The following is a 21,449-nucleotide window of genomic DNA, read 5'->3' as shown; positions in this document are numbered from 1 at the left end:
AATCAAGTCTTAAAGTAGAACTAAAAAATAGAGAAGAGAGTGCAATTAACTAACTTCCTTCAGGGTATCAGTAAAGGCTACATAAGAGAAATGCAATTTGAGCTGGACCTTGAAGGCAAAATAAGAGTCTGAGGTAAAGAAATTAAAGACATAGATGAAGAAGATAATCAGTGAAGCAAGACTCTAGAGGAAGCAAAGGAGATGGGAATCAGAACACTTGAGACGTAAAGGGAGAAGGGATATCTTCATTAAAATAGAAAGGGAGGAGAGAATAGATGAGGATAGAAATTCTCAGATAGTGAGAAGTTTAAAGAATTTACATCTAGGAGCTTTTGCTCAGGCACAAGTGAGAGCATAGGTAAACAGTGGACAAATAGATTTCAAGCTAAATGGGAGGCAAGGGAGCCAGGTTAACAGAGTGGAAGAAAAAAAAAAAGTATAAGAACTAATTTTGCTATCAGTTTGACTATCAAATTTTAATGCCTTCAGTAAGATTGAAGTAGAGAAGAGGAAAAAAATAGGTATTTGAAATATCAGTTCAAAGGGATGACAAGGTCCAAGAAATGGCTAAGTGTAGGGGCTGCTAAAGTTGAATAAAGATAAAGAATATAAGAGTTAAGATAAACTATAAGGCTAAGGTGGATCAACAATATGAATGGTGTCGTCACAAAGAACAATGACAAAGGATAGAAAATAGTAACAAATTGAGCTAGACAGAAGTCAAGCTCTTCATTGACTGTTGGGGAACATCTTATAGGTTGGTCACTGAGAAATAAATAGGGATAAGATGGACACAGTGAAGACCAAAAGCAAAACCATTTTAACCCAGTTCGTCAAACAATTGTCTGGAAGCAAAAGTCGGTTCACAAATATGGATTTTCCTTCTTGTTCCCTAGTTGCAGGACAGACGAAGGGAAGAGTAATTCCACTTAAAAGGGTTGCCAGGACAAGGTCAGGTTTCAGTGAGGGTATATTTTTTTAAAATGTGGAGACTGTGGGGCGCCTGTGTGGCTTAGTCAGTTGGGTGTCCGACTTTGGCTCAAGTCATGATCTCACAGTTTGTGAGTTCGAGCCCTGCGTCAGGCTCCTGCTGACAGCTCAGAGCCTGAAGCCTGCTTTGGATTCTGTTTCCCTCTCTCTCTGCTCTTCCTCTGCTCATTCTCTCTCTCTCCTTCAAAAATAAATAAAAACTAAAATAAAATAAGGAGACTGCAATATATATACATATATATACATATATATGTATATAGGTAATGGGATAGATTTCAGAGGCTACAGCAAAAATTATTGAAAGGAGAGATTTAATGGATTGGTCATGAGGAGAAATCAAAAAATGAAGGATGAATACGTTGTTGAATGAGCAACTATGAGATCAAGTACCTTATATTTTTAATGTAATTATGGAAATAATGGAAGCAGAAATTGTAGACAGACCACAGGGCCAAAGTACAACAGAGAACGGAGCTGTAGAAAAGTTGAAACAGAAACAATAAGAATAACAGTGAGATGGAGTCATTCCAAATTCTCTTCCAAGAACAAGTAGCTAATTATGATGATTATTGCCTAGGTTTTCTGCGGCAGGCAGCTCATGTGTGTCATTTCAACATTCAACAAATATTTACTGAGTACCTACAAACGCTAAGCCTCGTCCTAAGTGTTGTAGATACACCAGAGAATAACAAAGACAGAATCCCTATCCTTAAGGAATTTACAGTCCAATGGCACTATCTGATTTTTTTAATGATGGAAATGTTCTATAATTTGTACCATCCAATATGATAGCCACTAGTTACATGTGACTATTGCATATTTCAAAAAGTACAACTGAAGAACTAAATTATTAATTTTTTTACTTTTATTTTTTACATGTTCACTTATTTTAGAGAAAGAGAGAGAGTGGGAGAGGGGCAGAGGGAGAGAGTGGGAGGGAGAGAGACAGAGAATACACTGTCGGCGCAACCCAATGTGGAGCTTAAACTCCCAAACCATGAGATCATGACCTAAGTCAAAATCAAGAGTCAGACACTAAACCGACTGAGCCACCCAGATGTCCATAATTTAAACTAATTTAAAATTAGATTTAAACAGCTATATGTGACTAGTAATATCATATTAGGCACAAAAGGTCTAGTCTAACTTCTAGGCTTCATTTGATGTCAGCCTCTATTATCAAGGGAAAGCAATAGATCAGGCAAGCAAGAAAAGTTGTATTTGTGATTTCTCTATTTGTCAAAGATTCCAGAACAAGTTTCCTGGGGAAAGCAGTTCTTATGTAAACCCAATGAAAACAAGGTTATTGCTTGAGAGCAATGGAAACTGACTCTGGCCATTATTAGCAAAAAGAGACTTTCCTGGAAAGATATGAAACTCACTGAACCAACAGGAAACTAGAGAACCGGAACCAGGCTAAAATAATTGACAAGAATCACCAGCAAGGACAAACTGTCTGGCCCATCAAATGTTGCCACATATTCTTCTATCACTTACTTTGCAGTTCGTATCTTGGAACAGAACTTGTTCAACTGGCCAAGTATAAGTCCCCTGCTCCCCACTAAGATGATACACAACAGATAATTCACCTAAAGATAGACTATATACAGAAAGAAGGTATATAAAGTAACCGGGTAGCTTTTTTTTTTCTTTAATATTTCTGAAAAAATGAGAAAGCCACAAATGTAAAATAGAGCTCTGGCTTTAAGCAATGTAAAAGATCAGGGATTCACTACAGGATTATCCTAAATGATCAAATTCCCTTTCCTTGAGCTAGTAATTGCTGCTATTTCCCCAACACACCTCCCCCTCACTTGTAATAACAAACTGCACATACAGTTTGTTCCACAACCGCCACTCTGAAATAGGCATAAAACTTGGGCTGAGTCAGAGTACCTTATCCCCCTGGCCACAGTGATGGGCTCAGGGATAGGTAAGTGAACCAGGCCCAACCTCTCTTCTTGATTTTTCTAACTTAAAATCATCAAGTAAAAACCCTATCTTCTTTGATCTCAAAAATAAAGTCTTGACCTCACACAGACAGCAGTTAAGAGAGAAACTTAAGAGTGAGAAGAGGAGGGAGATGAAAGTAGGGAAGAAGTCATCTGGTCACATTTATGTTTCTAGATCCAGGTGTTCACGAGGCTAGTACAAACCCTGTCCTTTCCACAATTTATGTCCACTAAAAATGACCCTTTCTTCACCTGAGTTAGTTGGAGTTGCATGCTTCAGAATTAAGAGTTGACTAGATACTATCTTATTTAAAATCCTTTTAAAAATATTTTAAAATTTTAAATAATTTTTACATGTTTTCATTTACAGGTAACGTTACAAATTTTGCAAACTCCTTGTGGGGTGGGGTAACCTTCTGAAATATAGAATACTATTAGAATAATAATTTTGTTCTTTAGTCTAGTGAAGAAACCACTTTAAATAGGATAAGAGACTAGTATGTAATTAATAACTTAAAGCATCTGCCAAAGCGGTGATTAATCCTAATCAGAACAGATATTTGTTATTTGTTAATAGATGGATACTTCTGCTTTACAGGATTTAGACTTTTCAGTTCATTAGCAAGACCTTTCTCTCTATAAGTAAAGAATTTAATTTTGAGGGCAACTGGTTGGCTCAGTTGGTTAAGCATCTGATTAGGGCTCAGGTCATGATTTTGTGGTTAGTGGGTTTGAGCGCTCCCTGCATCAGGTTCTTTACTGTCAGCACAGAGCGGACTTCAGATCCTCTGTCCGCCCCTCCCTCTCTCCCCCTCCCCAACTCCCATTCTGTCTAAGTCTTTCAAAAATAAATGAACACTTAAATTTTTTAATTTGCGACCTATCACAAATTCTAACTAAGACAAAATGAGATTATGATTATTTAACGAATGACCAAAATAGACCTGGTTTATGTAGCCAGACATTTATAAATCAGAACTGCCATAGGAAAAACACAATTGTAGACCATTAAAAAAAATCATGTAAATTTTGCAAATTACTCCTGCTATATTTTATGTTGATTATGTCCCTATTTTAAAATAAGTTGGGGTCAATTACACATTATAAATGAACTGGAGAAACTGAAGGGAAATTTAAAAAAATTATCAAAGTGACTAATGGGACAGAAAATGATTTCTATTAAAGAAAAGCTAAAGAAATGAATGCTGTTTTATATAGGAAAAAAAAGAAAAAAAAAACCTAAGGGCCAAATTCATTAGTGTCTGCAAGTAACACAAGTTTGCTTGACATTTATCACTATGTCAATAGAAGCCAAACCAGGAGAAACAGGCTTCAATTCTCACAGAAAAGACCCTAAGTGGTTAAATGGTGGGACCATAAAGGGATAACATTAGGGTGGCGTTTTCCTAGGGAGAGTGTCTCTCTCCTTTCTAGAGATTGTCAAGGAGATAAAACAACCAACCAAAAAACACCTTACCTGTCTAGAACCGTTAAAAAAATAATGTACTCACCTAAAAGCAAAGCATAGGACAAAATTGGCTCTCAAAATCCATTACAGATTTATGATTCTAGAATTATTACAGCCAACATTTAAATTAATCATTCATAAAACCTGACATGAGTAAATAATACATATATTTCTGCCTGAGGTAATTCTTTCCTGAGTAATGAGAATAATATAACACTGTATGTTAACTATACTGGAATTTAAATTTTAATTTATTTTAATAAAAAAAAAAAACAAAAACCCTTGTCCTGAAACATAACCTACACCTTAATGAACATGATTTTTAAAAACCTCTCAACTTTAATCTATAATTATGAAGTCATTTAAGATTTTAGAAATTTAAAAAGCAGATATAGGGACTTCCAGGTAGCTGAAGATAACAGCAGATATCTAGTTCTGTGCTATCCATACGTCCTGCAAAATAATACAAAAAAGCAAAGACAGCAAATAAAGCAAGCCACACAAAACCACATCCTTTCCATAACTGGAAGACAGAAAGTGCCCAAACTTCAAAACATTTTTAAGCAAAAAGACGAAAATAATTCTAAATCCCAGCAAGGGAACATTCATGTTCCTGCCTGAAAGTCTTTGCTGTGAGCATGGGCTCAGTGCATTTAAATGAACTTAATTCATATGTTAAAATAAAATGATCCCTAATTTGGCTCCACAGCAAGACCCAACTATATGCTACACATACAAGACACATTTAAAAAAATGAAATGATTCAGAAAGACTAAAAATAAGGGGGTGAATAAAGGCGTATCAGGCAAATGGAAATAAGAAAATAGGAGTAATGAAGGGCGCCTGGCTGCCTGGTCGGTAGCACATGCAAATCAATCTCATGGTTGTAGGTTTGTGCCCTGTGGTGGGTGTAAAGATTACTTAAAAATAAACTCTAGACAGGGGCGCCTGGGTGGCGCAGTCGGTTAAGCGTCCGACTTCAGCCAGGTCACGATCTCGCGGTCCGTGAGTTCGAGCCCCGCATCAGGCTCTGGGCTGATGGCTCAGAGCCTGGAGCCTGTTTCCGATTCTGTGTCTCCCTCTCTCTCTGCCCCTCCCCCGTTCATGCTCTGTCTCTCTCTGTCCCAAAAATAAATAAACGTTGAAAAAAAAAATTAAAAAAAAAAAAAATAAACTCTAGACAGAAAAAAGAAAGAAACAAAGAAAGAGAGGGAGGGAGGGAGGAAGAGGGAGGGGGGAAGAGAGGGGGAGAGACAGAGAGAGAGAGAAAGAGAGAAAGAAAGAGAGAGAGAGAGAGAGAGGGAGAGAAAGAAAGAAAGAAAGAAAGAAAGAGGAAGGAAGGAAGGAAGGAAGGAAGGAAGGAAGGAAGGAAGGAAGGAAGGAAGGAAGGAAGGAAGGAAGGAAAACAGGAGTAATGACATCAATGTGGAATTCAAACAAATGACATGAAACGACAAAAAGAGAAGCACTTTTAAATGCTATAAACCACCATTACAACTAAGATGTAACTGTTATAATAATCTATATACCAAATAATACAGCAATCATCTTTTTGAAGAAAACTACAAGAAATGCAAGGAGTCACAGATACATACAAATAACAGGAGACTTACTCTTATAATTGAACACGTTCCTTTCTAGTCCTTATGTAACGAGTAACAAAAACTGATGATGTATTACAGGTGCAAAGTGAAGTGTAAATTTTAAAAAGACTCACTTTAGAGCTCCTACATGTTTAGTGTTGACATGTAAAATTGTCTCCTTAACTTTTTTGCCGTAGGTGTCTCACTTGCTTAACCCTAGCCCTGGCCTTGATACATTAGGTCACAATGAAAACATTACAGCATTTCATAAAGTAGAAATAATAGAAACAGTACTCTCTGATTTCAATGCAGTAAAACTAGAAATTAACAAAGTAAATAAGCAAAAAGCCCTCCCACCTGGAAATTCAAAAACCTTGCTACGGACTGAACTGTGTCTCCCCAAAATTCGTTCTGTTGAAGTCTCAGATGCAATACTTTAGAATGTGATTGTATTTGGAGACAGGACCTTTAAAGAGGTATCTAGAGTTAAATGAGGTTATCTGGGTGGGTCCTAATCCCTATGACTGGTGTCCTCCTAAGAAGAGGGAGAGGTACTAGAGACATATGCACACAGAGGAAAGGCCTTGTAAGGACAGAGCAAGAAAGTAACCATCTATAAACCAACAAAAGAGGCCTCAGGAAATACCAAATCTGCTAACACCTTGAGATCTCAAACATCTAGAGTCCAAACTTCTAGAGTCTAGAAGTCCAAACTTCTATCGTTGAAACCATCCTATCTGTGGTATTTTACTATGACAGCCCTAGCAAACTATTAATTTTACCTCATATTAAACAATTCCACCTTCTATTAATACATCTATTAATTTTGGGGTGAAAAGGAAAATACAAATTGAATTAGAAATTCTAAAAAGTTAATGATAATTAAAACACTACATGTCATAATCTATAGAATATTTTTAAAGCAGGGATAAGAAAAAGCTCACGTGAGAAACTTCACCAATAAAAATGAAAGAACGAGGGGCGCCTGGGTGGCTCAGTCAGTTAAGCGTCCGACTTTGGCTCAGGTAATGATCTCACAGTTTGTGAGTTCAAGCCCTGCGTTGGGCTCTGTGCTGACAGCTGAGAGCCTGAAGCCTGCTTCGGATTCTGTGTCTCCCTCTTTCTTTGCCCCTCCTGTGCTCATGCTCTGTCTCTCTCTCTCTCTCAAAAATAAACAAAACATTAAAAAAAAAATTTTTTTAATGAAAGAACACTTGTTGAGTTAAATTCCAAACTCAAAATTTAACAAAAAAATGAACAAAGTAAACTAAAAGAAAGCATAAGGTATACAACATGATCTTAGAAAACTCTAAACATCTACAAAACAGCTAGTAGAAAACATATGACTTTAGTAAGGTCACAGAATTCAAGGTCAACACATAAAAGTCCACTAACTATATTTCTATATGCCAGCAATGAGCAATTAGAAAGTGAAATTAAAAAAAAAAAAAACACTCCTATTTATAATCACATAAAAATGCTAAGAAATAAAATGTAACACAAGCATGACATATTCAATGAAAACTATAAAACTCTGATGACAAAACTTAAAGATGATATAATTAAATGAGAAGATAGGCCATATTAACGGACTGGATAGACTCAATATTGTTGACATGACAACTCTCCTCAAACTGAGCTACAGATTCATGTAATCCCAATCAAAATCCTAACAAGCCTTTTTGAAAAAGGTGACAGGCTGATTTTAAAGTTTATATGGAAAGGCAAAAGACTTAGAAGAGCCAAACAATCTTGACAAAAAAGACCAAGGTACAGAGGACTTGCACTACCTGAATCACACTTGTGACACAACCATAGTAGTCAAGACAGTATGATATTCGTGTCAAGATGGACAAACAGACCAATGTAAGTAAGAGTCCAGAAACAGACACATTTATATGGTCAACTGATTTTCAACAAAGGTACCAAAAGAATTCAATGGAAGAAAAGACAGTCCTCAACAAATGATGCTGGAACAAGTGGAAGTTAAAAATGAACGTCAACCATCACCTCACACTACAGAAAAATTAACACGAATTGGACCAGAAAACCTAAATGTAAGAAACAAAATATTAATCTTTTAGAAGAAAACATAAGATAAATCTTTATGACACAAGATTATGCAAAGCTTTCTTTGTTTCTTTTTAATTTTTTTTTAATGTTTACTTTTGACAGAGAGAGAGAGAGAGAGAGAGAGACAGAGCATGAGCGGGGGAGGGGCAGAGAGAGAGGAAGACACAGAATCCGAAGCCGGCTCCAGACTCTGAGCTGTCAGCACAGAGCCCGACACAGGGCTCGAACTCACAGACCACGAGACCATGACCTGAGCTGAAGTCGGACGCTCAACCTACTGAGCCACCCAGGAGCCCCTGCAAAGCCTTCTTTCTTAAACAAACAGAACACACAAAAAACACAAACAAGAAAAAAATGATAAAATGGACTTCATCAAAATAAAAAAAAAATCTGTTTTCAGTAGACACAATTTAAGCAAAGCAAGCCACAGACTGGGAGAAAACATCTGTCAAACACGAATCTGACAAAGTACTTGTATGCCAAATAAAGAGCTGTTATAACTCGATATGAAGATAACTCCCCAATTTTAAAAATGGGCAAAGTATCTGAACAGACACATCAAAAATCCACATTACAAGATGCTAAATAAACATCTCCAGCCATCTAGGAAAATCAAATTAAGACCACAGTGATATATTAGTACACATCCTCTAGAGTTAAATTAAAAAGATTAACAAGTGTCAGTCAAGATGTGTTAAACAAATGGAACTGTCATAGGGGAACTCTCATACGTTGCTACTAGAAATGAAAAATAGCGTAACTACTTTGTACAACAGTATTGCTATATGTTATAAAACAGCATTGCCATGTGTCATCACTCAGCAAAGTCATTCTCAGATATTTAACCAAGAGACAAACATATGCCCAAAGATTTGTACATGAATGTTCATAGTAGCATTGTTCATAATAGCCCCAAACTAGTAACAATCCAAATGTCTGTCCATCAAAGGAAAAAGAAAAAGCAAATCACATTACATCCATACAATGGAATACCAATCAGCAATACAAAGTGATCAACTATTGCCATATGCAATAACATGGATAAACCAGGGGGTGTCTAAGGCTGGGGATCAGGGGAGAGGTCAACTGAAAGAGACATGGGGAAACTTTAAGGGTGATGGAAGTGTTCTATGTTTTTACTGTGGTGATTACATAACTTTACACAATTACCAAAAGGCATCAAGCTGTACATTTTTTAAATGGGTGAATTTTATTTTATGTACATTAAACACTAATACAACTATAAAAACTTTATGGCAAAAAAAAAAAAAAAAACACACACAGAATCAAGAAGCAGAAATTAATGAGGTAGGAAATAGAAAAACAGTTGACTCCATAAATCAAATTCCTAGTTTAAAAAAATACCGAACTGTATGCTTAAAAATGACTAAAATAGTGAATTCTGTTATGTATATTTTATCACAGTAAAAAGAATAAAATCAACAAAGCAATAGCTGACTCGATAAAGAAAGAGGGGAGAAAAAAGGACAATTACAAAATAAGAAATGGTCAAGGGAAGGTGCATTGAAACAAAAGAAATTAAAAAATAAAAATGATATTGCAGATCTCTATGAAGATAAATCTGCAAACAAAGATGAAATAAATAATTTCTTATGAAACACAGATGATTAAAACTGATCCCAATAGAGAAAGAGAGCCTTAACAAGTTGTTTTCTATGGAATAAACAGATACTTATTTCAGAAGTTAAGGTTGTTTCAAGATTACAAAATCCATTAATACACAATATTAATAATGTAAGAGAGGAAAAATCATGATTATCTCCAGAGATGCTGAAAACCTTTGAAAATTTGCAACACCATACCTATTATTGCTACTGTCATGTTTGCCAAATGATGTTTTCCTATTTCCATTATTCTTTCTACATTTATTAGTTGGAATTCTCCTGAAAAAAGCTTTCCTTCTCTCTAAATATTACACATTAGGGGTGCTTGGGTGGCTCAGTTGGTTGAGCATCCAGCTCTTGATTTTGTCTCGGATCACGATCCAGTCGTGGGATCGAGCCCTGTGTTGGGCTCTGAGCTAAGTGTGGAGCCTGCTTGGGATTCTCTCTCTCTCTCCATCCCCCCTCCCCTCTTGTGCTCTCTCTAAAATAAAAATTTAAAAATAATTACACATTATATCATTTGGATCCATAGATTTTTATTTTATCCTATGGACTGTAATCTTTTATTATAACTTATTTCATTGCTCAAATTGTCTCATATTTGGCCAATGGGTGCTAAAATTAGTGGAAGAATGTATTATGCAGAAGTATGATGAGAAAATTTACATAGTCTCAGGATATTTCCCCATAAGATAATTATATATCACAAAGAGGAAAAAACAGTCACCTTATAATGGAAAAATCTGGCACACATCACCTTAACCAAGTGATCAAAGTTAACATCACCGGTAAGGGTAAGGTACAAATAATATACCTCCTGATATAATGCACTGAGGACACAAGACTTTGACTTTGGTATTATTTTCACTAAACATGTTACAACCTGAATTTAATCACAAAGAATTTAAGACAAACTCAAACTGAGGGGTGATCTACAAAATAACTGGCTAGCACTCTAAAAGTAAAGGTAATGTATGATTCTGGATTGGATCTTAGACCAGAAATAGACTATCAATGGGATAATTGGTAAAATTTGAGTAAGCTGAGTAAGTGTAATATTTATTTTGTTTCCTCATTATATTGATGTTAGTATCTTATTAATTCTGATGATTGTAATATGGTTATGGAAGATGTCCGTTTTTGGAGATCTCCATGAATTCATATGGAAATCCTCTGTATGACTGTTACAATGTTTTGTGAGCTCTGAATTTATTTCAAAATGAAGTTTAAAATATATATACGTATATATAACCTAATACTCTGAAGTTCCCTTCTGGCCGACTCTTCTGCCATCTGTGAAGCTCGCAATTTCTCTTCACACTGATCCTTTTCAGATTGTCTGCAGACATCATGTTCCACTTTCATTTTTTCTAAATCCGCTAATCTGTTCTCAAGCTCTAGCCTAAAACAACAGATGATAATTATGTTAGAAGAACTACAATAACGATGATATGACAGCAAAATGTTTTCATTTACAAGAAGACTGAACACAAAGTAAGGTAATTAAGTACTTACTTTTCATCTTGTAATATCACGAGTTTTTGATAACCTTCTTCCTTGGCAGCTTGTACTTTACGTATTAATTCACGATCCTTTTCTACTAGGAGTGCTTTGTGGTGTTCAACAGCTGACTTGAGAATTTCATTGTCTGACTGTAACCCTAACATTTTTTGAAGGAAAAAAATATGCTGCATTCAATGTTATTAAGATGAAAAGTCATAACAGCAAGCATCCATAAACTGATTAAGACAATTAAAAGAGCATAGAAAGTGAGTCTGGATATATATTCTCGAAGATCTTTAAATCTTTATTGATAAACCTTATGAAACAGACTAAAACTCAGAGCTAACCATCCTGTCCATTCACACACACTTTAATAAAAGACTATATTTACTCACTTGACTCTTGAGAGCTGGGGACATCAACCCAGATGATATCAAAAGAGATATATAATACTTCACTTCTAAAAGGGTTCTGTAATCTTAGCCCCACAGATAGCATCATCATAAAGCTGGCTGGAAGTAGTATAAAAAAAAATCACAGAAACCTTCAAAACCTATCATTCTAACAGAACTGTCAGGTTTCTGGTAGAAATATAAATTAGAAACTTTCAAGTTTATCCAATGAATTCACAAATTTTCCTTGTATTGATATGGCAAGTATTTTGCACATGGAATAACTAAAATAAATTCATACCTAACTCAAGTTTAAAAAGAATGCAGAACTAAATCATAAACTCTTGAAATTCCTAAGAAACGTTACTCCCAGAGCGCCTGGGTGGCTCAGTTGGTTAAGAAACGTTACTCCCTAACTCTATGGAAACCCATCAATCAATATCAAATAGAAATAAACGATGAAAACACTAATTCATCATAAGCTCTGTCTGAAACTACAGACATCAGTTCAACTAAAGACCCACTTGAGGAAAGTTACAGGCCAAAGGTAGCTTATTTAAACACCTTTTAAGAAAAGTCAGGGGCGGGGGGGAAAAAAAGGAAAGTCAGAAATAGCATAATTCTGAGGAATCATGAAGAGAAGGGCATTCTAAGACTAAAGTGGAACTTAAAATAAGCCTAGGCTAAAGTAGGCTCAATAACAAGCCTACTATCTACATAAAAAACAGAAATTGGGTCTGAAACCCACCTATCTTCCTTACATTCTTTAGACTCAAAACGGTCTGGGACTAATAATCACATGATCTAAATAGATTCAAAATTATAAACCCAGAAAGTATGGATTCCCATTTGTAAAGTCTCATTTAAGTATTAATCAAGTAAATGACATAAACATAAGATTTTCTTAAAAGCTAGATCACAAAATGAACATTCAACATAAATAAAAATAATCCATGTGCTCTAAGATTAAAATTCAGTCTGAAAATAAAAATTCAGTCTGATCTATTTTAATAATTTGAGTTTATATGTAAAAATAATAGTAAAAAGCATGGGAAATCATATATTACCATTTAGTTCACTTTGAATCTTATTCCTTTCTCTTTCTAGCTCACTCTTAGCTCTTGCTGCCTCCAGTTTGATGTCTGTTATTTCTAGTTTGTTTGAATGTTTAAGTTCTTTTACCTGTTGATAATCAGAAATTGAAATTACTATAGGCCATTAACTGTTACCCAAAAACATCAGTAGAAATGAGAAAATGTTTTGGTAGCAGGGTATACAGTGTAAGTATACCTTCCAAGAGAGAAGGTGCTTCAGTGCCTTGAACACTATTTGGTATTAAGAAAACAGTCTTTTCCTAACAAAACTCAGTTATTTCTTTACAGATACCTGGGTGGGGGTCATCTGGCTTAATCTTGCTTTAAAAGGCTTAACTGCAAGTACCTAAAATCCAGTAGTCAATGACTGGCTGAAACCTCCCTTTAAAAAAAGTGCTGGTGACATGAAGCCTTTCTAGGTATAAGGAACAGCATATAAAAAGTTATATAGGTGTAGCATTACATAGTATGCTTGGAAAACAATGAGCAATGTGTTATAGTTAGAGCAAAGGAAGGTATGAAATATGTGGAGTGGCAGGAAGTAAACTTTATATGCCATTGCAAAGGTCTGTGTATCCTGTTAGCTACTGAAGGTGGCACAGTCAACTTTGTTTCAGAAAATTAACTCTAGATGCAAATTAAGATTAAGAAACTGAAGGTAAAGAAACAATTAAGAGGCAAAGGATTGATAAAGGGGACAAGAAGGAAGAATTAATTGAATTCGGTGATTAAATAATGTGTGTGTGTCTGTGCGTGCGTGCGTGCATGTGTGTGTGTGGCAGCGGGTAGAACAAATATAAAACCTATCTAATTTAAACTTTTACTGCCCAAACCTGATTCTTTTAAAGCCCTGAGTGAATGGAAATAACTGTCAATATTTTCCATATAATTAACCTATCACATACCAGTTTTTAGTTTTCAATGAGACATTCCTTTTGAAAGTTGAATGATTCTAGTTCATAAGTAGTATTCATTCATTCATTCAATAAATATTTACTGAGCACTTATTATGTGCTCTAGCACTGTTTTAGGAGCTGGGGTTACAGAAACAAACAAGAAAGCTTATTAGTCTCTTCCAATTATCTGCACTACTCTCTAATATTTTCCATATCCTTTCCCTATGGTAAGGTGCTTCTAAAGTTAGTCTTATAGTTAATCCCATAATAAAGATTTAACCAATACAGACATAAAAATTAGATAAACCTGTACTCTGACATATTACACTCATGCATGAAACTACGAAATAAGAGTAGAAAACCACAAATATATACATGCCAAATATGTAAAACAGAAGACGGTGGGAACAGAAGACTAAAGGATAATTTACTTGAGTGCAACAGAAATCTACAAAAATTAAAGATGGGAGTTAGAAACAAATCAGTAAGAGCTCCTAGAGCTAAAGAGGGGAAGAACAAGAAATAGAAGTGTCTTACCAAAAGAGATTCCATCTATGAAAGGTCTTAAAAACATTATAAGGAATGGTTTGGCCAAAATCCAAAGAAATAGACAAGTACTGGGCTACCTTTGTACTGCTAACCACATTTAAGATGCATGCTTCCAAATTAACTTATCGATTTTTTAAATGATACTACATAAAATGAATACAGTGTGCTGACATAAGGTTTTTAAACATTTCTGAAGCTCTTTTCCATGAAAGCAAGCCTCACAGAAACTACACGAAAGCAGCTAAGAAACTGCATTTATCTTGATAACTTAAACTTTCTGTAGACTGGGCTTTACTATATTATAATTTCATGGACAGAATTTAAACCATAATTGTTTTAAAATTTTGGAGAAATATAACTACAGTGAAAATCCAATTTCTATAACAAATGAAATTATAGCCTGCTATTATATACTAACTGTAAAAGGTTAAGAATGACATAGCAGTTAATTAACAAACCACATTGTAGCCTCTCTAAATAAGAGGTGGAAAATTACAGCCATCTTATTTTGCATAAACTTGATTCATTTCAACAAGAACTACTACGAAATCTATAAAAAAAAAAAACTATTTCTTAATTCATTTCACCCTGAGATATACTGAAATGAGAAAATATTTTTCAACTAAACTATAATTATTGAAACTGAAAGAATTCTAGACAGGAAGTCAAACAAGTGAAGTCAGTCTTCAGGCCTACTTTTATTATTAAACTAGTGGTATATGCTCAAGCAAAGTATTTGTCATCTCGCATTCACATTTATTCATCTATGGGCCTATATGAGTTTAAGCTTTCCTTTAGTGCCACATTTCTATGATCCTAACATAATGAATGCACTTATACTAGTAGTAAGTATTAACTTCCTGAAAATATATTCAAAGGAATTTTATTTATTAAAAATGAGAAACTTATATCAATATTTATTACATAGCTATGACAGTAGCACATTCTGTAAGTAATCTGAACCAGATCCCAACTAGTCATAATAAACTTTTCTTTCTGACTCTAAATCTCTGGTTCTTCACCTTCTTTGTGATCAGGTCTCAAAAGTCCTAGGAAAACTACAGATCTTTTCCTAAACAAAGTGTACAATGTTAAAATGTTACATATAATTTCAAGAGATGCAGAGTCTTCTAAAGCTCCCTTGGGCTAAGGTACCCTGTTTTTCCTTTTATTTTTCATAATATGTTTTCCATGCTAGCCTTCATGATGCCAATTTATTTAATGCTTTTGACACAACAGGAGCCAAGAATTCAGAAAGTACTACCCAGTAAACTTTAAGAAATATAAACAGTGGCAATAGTTTTACAGGGATTCAGAATCTGTTAAATTACACATACACATATACACAAAGACATGGAAGAAAATAATATATGTAAGCAAGAAAAATATAGTAAAAAATGTATTACTCAAGAAGCTCCTGATGCAAATTCCAAAAAGATGTGTGTACTTAAATTCTGATATTTTTCAGAGGTCTGAGATGGTGTGACCTCATTAACGTAGCTAATAAGGATAAATGTGTGTGATGATTTCCGTAAAACTGTATTTATGTTACTGGCATTCTAAAGATCAAATACTTCCTGAGGTAACCACAATTTATCTCATTGAATGTGAAATATCTTTAAGGTCACCATTTTCAGGCCATCTTTGGTAATACTTTTTAATCCAAGACACTGATAGTCATACGGACATAATTCTGTTCAAAACCCTAACACTTACAAATTTGAATAACTTAGACAAATACACCCCAGGTGCTCCTTTGCATTGCAAACAACCATTTGCTAGAGTTGCAAAATATTGATGAAAATTTCAAGTTGCAAAGAAAACTGTGACAATCGTGTTTGAAATATCATTCTAAAATTTATCCTTCCAATGAAATCTTTTTACATGCATGATTCTAAGTGAAAATTTGGTTTGTCTAAAGCTGAAGGGTGGTTTTTAATATGCCATTTATATGCAAAAAATGCAAGTATGCCTTTAAAAACGCAACTCTTAGCAATACTAGAATTGGAAGAAAGGCATGAGAGAACTTCCTAAATTTACTTGTTTGTGTTTTGCATCTATTTCTTTGTATACTCTATCATTGTAGAAAGTCAATGTATATCTCTCAATATGTACACATCTGAATGTATAAATAATCTACTTAGGTTAATCAGGAAGCAATTGTATTATTAATTTATTTTCCAGTAGGGCTTACACAACTTTAGGAAGCTGAAAGAGTTCCTAGGGATGACCTACAACAATGTTTCGTTTCATGTATGAGGAAACTTGCCTAAAGTTCCACACACAGTTATTGATACAGTGAGGAAGGAAACTAGTCAATGGGTTCACAGTTCTGTGTTCTATCATTTTCTTATTTAAGGACATCATTGGTGTAAAATCACTGCCATTACTTTCATCACCAGCTACTATTTACTTCATTCAATACTATCATTAATCTTAGAAAAATCCTGTAAGAGGCAGGCATTGTTCCCACTTAAAAGTTAAGCAAATCAGAAGTTTACATAGGTGATGAATGAGATAAATGAGCCAGGATCAAAAGATAGATTTATCGGATTCAGAGCCCATAGACTTTTCCACTGCACTTCAGTACCTCCTCCAAAATGACCAATTTTGGCTAGACTAGAAGACTACACTTGAATCAAAGTATTTCAACAATTAAAAATCCTCTTGCCTAATTTTCACTTCTTCTGTCTAGCATCAGCCGTGTCTAACGAATTAAATGACACACCGGCTACAAAACCACTTTGTAAACTGTAAAGTATAAAAATTCAAACAAAAATTTTAAATGTCACTAGATATACAATCTGCAAACATGAAAAAGTATGTGTTCACCATGGAAAAAACTGGGTAGACTATCTCCCAAGGGAGGCATCTAATACATCTAGTATTATGGTTTATGGACTTTCAGGCACAGAAATGACCACTCTCAAGGTTAGATTCACATTAATAAAGTTTATAAAGACTGATCTATAAAATCAGAATGTCAGTTACAGTAACTGTGAGAAAAAATTATAATGGATATTAGAACACTCTAAGTCTAAAGGACCAGCGGGCATTTTCTCCCTGTAGACAAAATTACATTGGAAGTCAAATAACAGAAAGTTGTTTGGTGATCATACGATCAGAACAAATGGAATGAAATGAATTGCTATTTTCACGCTTACTAATTAAAAACAGATGGGTATATTCCTTTCCACAGTAAGAATTATCTCTTCAATGAGACTAGAATCCTTACATCCTACTCACTAAAATTCAATCTTCCCTCTGTCATCAACAGTGCCTAGGTCTTCTTAAGTAATTCCTTGGCCAAGGAATTTATGATGAATACATTACTTCTTTAGATAAACTCATTTCTATTAGAGGCTACAGTAAATTCCTTCTGGTCTGGGAGCCATTTTGTTTTTTAAGGTAATTTTACCTGAACTCTGCTCTGCTCTGATGGAAAATACTTGATTGCATGGATTCAGAAACCAGACTTATTTCCTAGATTTTAAAATACCCCAAGTACTACCGTTAATAATAGCTAATATTTGCGGTGATTATCTATTAGACATTTTGCTAAGTGCTTTATGCATAATATTGCATTTAATCTTTGCCATACTCTCTAAGGTAGATATCAGCCTTGCTTTATAAAGAAAAACACTAAAATTTTCAGAGAGAAAGTAAATTGGCTCAAGGTCACACAGTTAGTAAGGAAAAGAAATGAAAGCTGAATCTAGTCTGACTCCAGAGCTGATGCTGTTATTCACCACAGTTTTCTACAAGATACTTTTATCACTGCTATCCTATTTCTGGTTACCAGATTCCTCATATATACTGCATGTGAGGGAGAAAAAACTAAGTTCCTGAGAAAACTTAGTATATAAAAGATGTGCAAACCATTATATATATTCTTTTAAAAATAACATAAATGCAGGGGCACCTGGGTGGTTCGGCCAGTTGAGCGCTTCAGCTTTACCGTTGGGCACGTGAGTTCAAGTTCCAAGTTGGGCTCTGGGCTGACAGCTCAGAGCCTGGAACCTGCTTCAGATTCTGTGTCTCCCTCTCTCTCTGTCCCTGCCCTGCTTGCACGTGCATACGTGCACACGCTCTCTCTCTCACACACGCAAAAAATCAACATTAAAAAAAAAACTTTTTTAAATAACATAAATGCAGACCATGCTGCTGTTATTAATTTACTCACTTAACAAATATTGAGTGACTTTGTGTGCCAGCACTGTTCCAGGAGCTGGAGATACAAGGAATAACAAAAGAAATGTCCCTACTCTTAAAGCTGATATTTGGTCGAAAGAAAAGGGGGTGGGAAAGGACACGAGAGACAAAAAATAAACAAATATAAATATATATCAAATGGTGTTAGGAGCTACGAAGAAAAATAAAGCAGATAAGGGAGACAGACAGTGAGGCAGGAAGAGGCAAGATGGTTTTTTACAAAGTGAAGAGAAGGCAGGCCTCTCTGATAACGTGCCGTGAGAAAGCAATCTATGAGGACGTGAGGGAAGACTACGTCTGGCAGGCAAGTGCCAAAGTCCTAACACAGAAGTCAGTAAGAGTGAAAAGAAGGCCAGTGAGGCCGGAGCAAAGTGAACAGGAGGGAAAATGGACTGTGAGGTCGTGGAAAGACTGCAGAGGCCAGATTACGCAGAGCTCTGAATGGGCAGAGAGTTAGGGGGCTATTATAAAAATCGAACCTCAAGAAATCATGGCTTAGACAAGAGTGGTCACAGAAGAGGTGGTAAAAATTGATCACATTCTGAATGTACTGGAAGGTAGCATGACAAAATAAAAAGAGATCTCGATACAGAGAAGTAAAGTATTAAAATACAAAATTTCTTTGCCATTATGCAGTATCAAGCATTCTAAAGAATGAAGTACAGGAGCGCCTGGGTGGCGCAGTCGGTTAAGCGTCCGACTTCAGCCAGGTCACGATCTCGCGGTCCGTGAGTTCAAGCCCCGCGTCAGGCTCTGGGCTGATGGCTCAGAGCCTGGAGCCTGTTTCAGAGTCTGTGTCTCCCTCTCTCTCTGCCCCTCGCCCGTTCATGCTCTGTCTCTCTCTGTCCCAAAAATAAATAAACGTTGGAAAAAAAAAAAAAAAAAAAAAAGAATGAAGTACAAACATAAGATGACTTACTTTACTGGTCAATGTATTTATTTCCCGTTCAGCTTTATGCAATTTACTAATTAAAACAGTATTTTGTTCATTGATTGATTGTAGCTCTTTTTCCAAGCGTTCAGCCTGTAGTTTAGCTGACTGTTTTTCAGCCTTTAATTAAAAAAAAGTTTTTTAATTTATTCATAAATGTTGGAATTATATAAAAATAAGCACTATTTTAAATATATGTGTAATCATACTAGCCCCAACTACTCAAAACCTCATCAATACTAACATGCACCAAAACAACAAGAGTTTCCTCAAAGTAACTGGTAGAATTAAAATGAATGATATTTGCTCCAGGAAATATGTAACAAGAGTATCTACCCAAATGACATTATCAACAGACACCACCAAAATACAACTCATAAACTTCTCTCATGAGAGTGTACCTCTGTGTACTCACTTGACACCTATTTAACTCTTTTTGCTGACATAATTCGAACAAACATTTTTGGGGGTTTCAATGCATCTCAGAAATATAAAAGTATATTAGAAAGTAGAAGAAAGGGCTCATTTGTAGTAGTAGGTGAGAGCAAAAAATCTGAAAATCAAGGGAGATTAAAAAAAGAGAGATTTAAGAATTCAAAATTCTCAATCTGGAGCCTCTGGAAGTATGAACAAAGAGCTCAATAGCTCTTGATCCCATCACATAATAAAGATTCTTAAGTCTGTAAATTTTCAAGAAAATTTCTGGTTGGTAACAGTCATAGTACTCTTTAACTTGAAAATGAAAACTAAATGCTTTTTAAAAATATTTCCACTCAAAATAGTTAAAATGTTTGACATTTAAAAAACAAGCTTCACGGTTTTATAAGATCTCATTTCCTATATATCTTAAATACAATAAGCATATATTCAGGGGCACCTGGGTGGCTCAGTCAGTTAAGCGTCCGACTTCGGCTCAGGTCATGATCTCACGGTTTGTGGGTTCAAGCCCCGTGTTGGGCTCTGTGCTGACAGCTCAGAACCTGGAACCTGCTTCAGATCCTGTGTCTCCCTCTCTCTCTGCCCCTTTCCTGCTCTCCATCTGTCTCTCTCAAAAATAAATAAACATTAAAAATAAAAATTTTATTTAAATTTTTTTTTCAACTTTTTTTTTTATTTATTTTTGGGACAGAGAGAGACAGAGCATGAACGGGGGAGGGGCAGAGAGAGAGGGAGACACAGAATCGGAAACAGGCTCCAGGCTCTGAGCCATCAGCCCAGAGCCCGACGCGGGGCTCGAACTCCCGGACCGCGAGATCGTGACCTGGCTGAAGTCGGACGCTTAACCGACTGCGCCACCCAGGCGCCCCTAAAAATAAAAATTTTAAAGAGTATATTCAACAAGTAATTCAGAAAAAACTATTTTCCTCAAATATAAAATGATAGTCTTTGGGCAGACACAATGATAGCCAAAAAAAAAAATCAAAGAAGAAAAAATGCTTCTTCTCATGTGCTTATTCTCATTTCATCTGACAAATGATAAAATTAACTCTTTGAAAGTGTCACAAATGAACCTCCCATCTTTTGTAATCATTGAACTTGTCCTGAAAATCAGCACTCCAAATGACCTCAATAAAAAGCTCTGCATTGAGATCAAACACTGTATTCAATTGCAATCATCCACTTACTCAGTCACTATAAATACATTAATACTGAAAGGTAGCAACATAAAAGTCTCATTCTGAACTGCCTCATGTCTAAGGTCCAATGATACAATTTTAGTTCAGGAAACCAATAAATACTGTCAGAAGCTTCATCAAAAAATAAAAAGATTACTTCTATTCTTCAAAACATATCAATATTTTGGCTGTACCCAGTTTTTTGGCTGAAAAAAAAATCACTATTTTGCTAGATGCCCACTAATTCCCTACAAGTCTAATCATTTCACAACTATTCTAAACACACACACACACACACACACACACACACACACACACACTTTGGATTGCTCAAATCAAAACTAGTTTTTGATTGCTCAAAACTAGTATATTTGCTATATGTTAGACACTAAAAACCAGGAAAAGTAAGCATACCTAAACAAGGTGGTTAAGGGATCCAGAATGTCACCGTGGCATAAAAATTATTTTGAGCTGAAGGCATTTGATAATCAATAGACACAGGAAAAGGTTTTTCCCCCGAACTCCTCTCTGCTACCAAAAACCAGAGCCACCAAAAAGAATTATA

The 21,449-nt window shown here is 35.4% G+C and overlaps 1 protein-coding gene across 10 annotated transcripts in view; it reads right to left on the bottom strand.

The window, feature by feature from the left end:
- The window catches only part of CEP83 (centrosomal protein 83), a 124,072-nt gene that overhangs the window by 26,764 nt on the left and 75,859 nt on the right, over positions 1 to 21,449 (bottom strand). For 9 of the 10 annotated variants that reach the window (XM_086712645.1, XM_086712649.1, XM_086712646.1 and 6 more), the window contains 4 exons: positions 19,257 to 19,388; positions 12,654 to 12,768; positions 11,207 to 11,351; positions 10,944 to 11,093 (listed from right to left, as the gene is read on the bottom strand). In XM_086712645.1, the coding sequence (XP_086568771.1) occupies positions 10,944 to 11,093; positions 11,207 to 11,351; positions 12,654 to 12,768; positions 19,257 to 19,388 (542 nt within the window). The remainder of the gene's footprint in view (positions 1 to 10,943; positions 11,094 to 11,206; positions 11,352 to 12,653; positions 12,769 to 19,256; positions 19,389 to 21,449) is intronic. The other variant, XM_086712652.1, reaches the window with a different exon arrangement.

Source organism: Puma concolor, chromosome B4 (genome assembly GCF_028749965.1).
Source record: "Puma concolor isolate L17-30 chromosome B4, mPumCon1.1.hap2, whole genome shotgun sequence".
Classification (NCBI taxonomy): Eukaryota; Metazoa; Chordata; class Mammalia; order Carnivora; family Felidae; genus Puma; species Puma concolor.
Note: the sequence above shows the minus strand (reverse complement) of the source record. Positions and strands in the feature narration are given on the sequence as shown.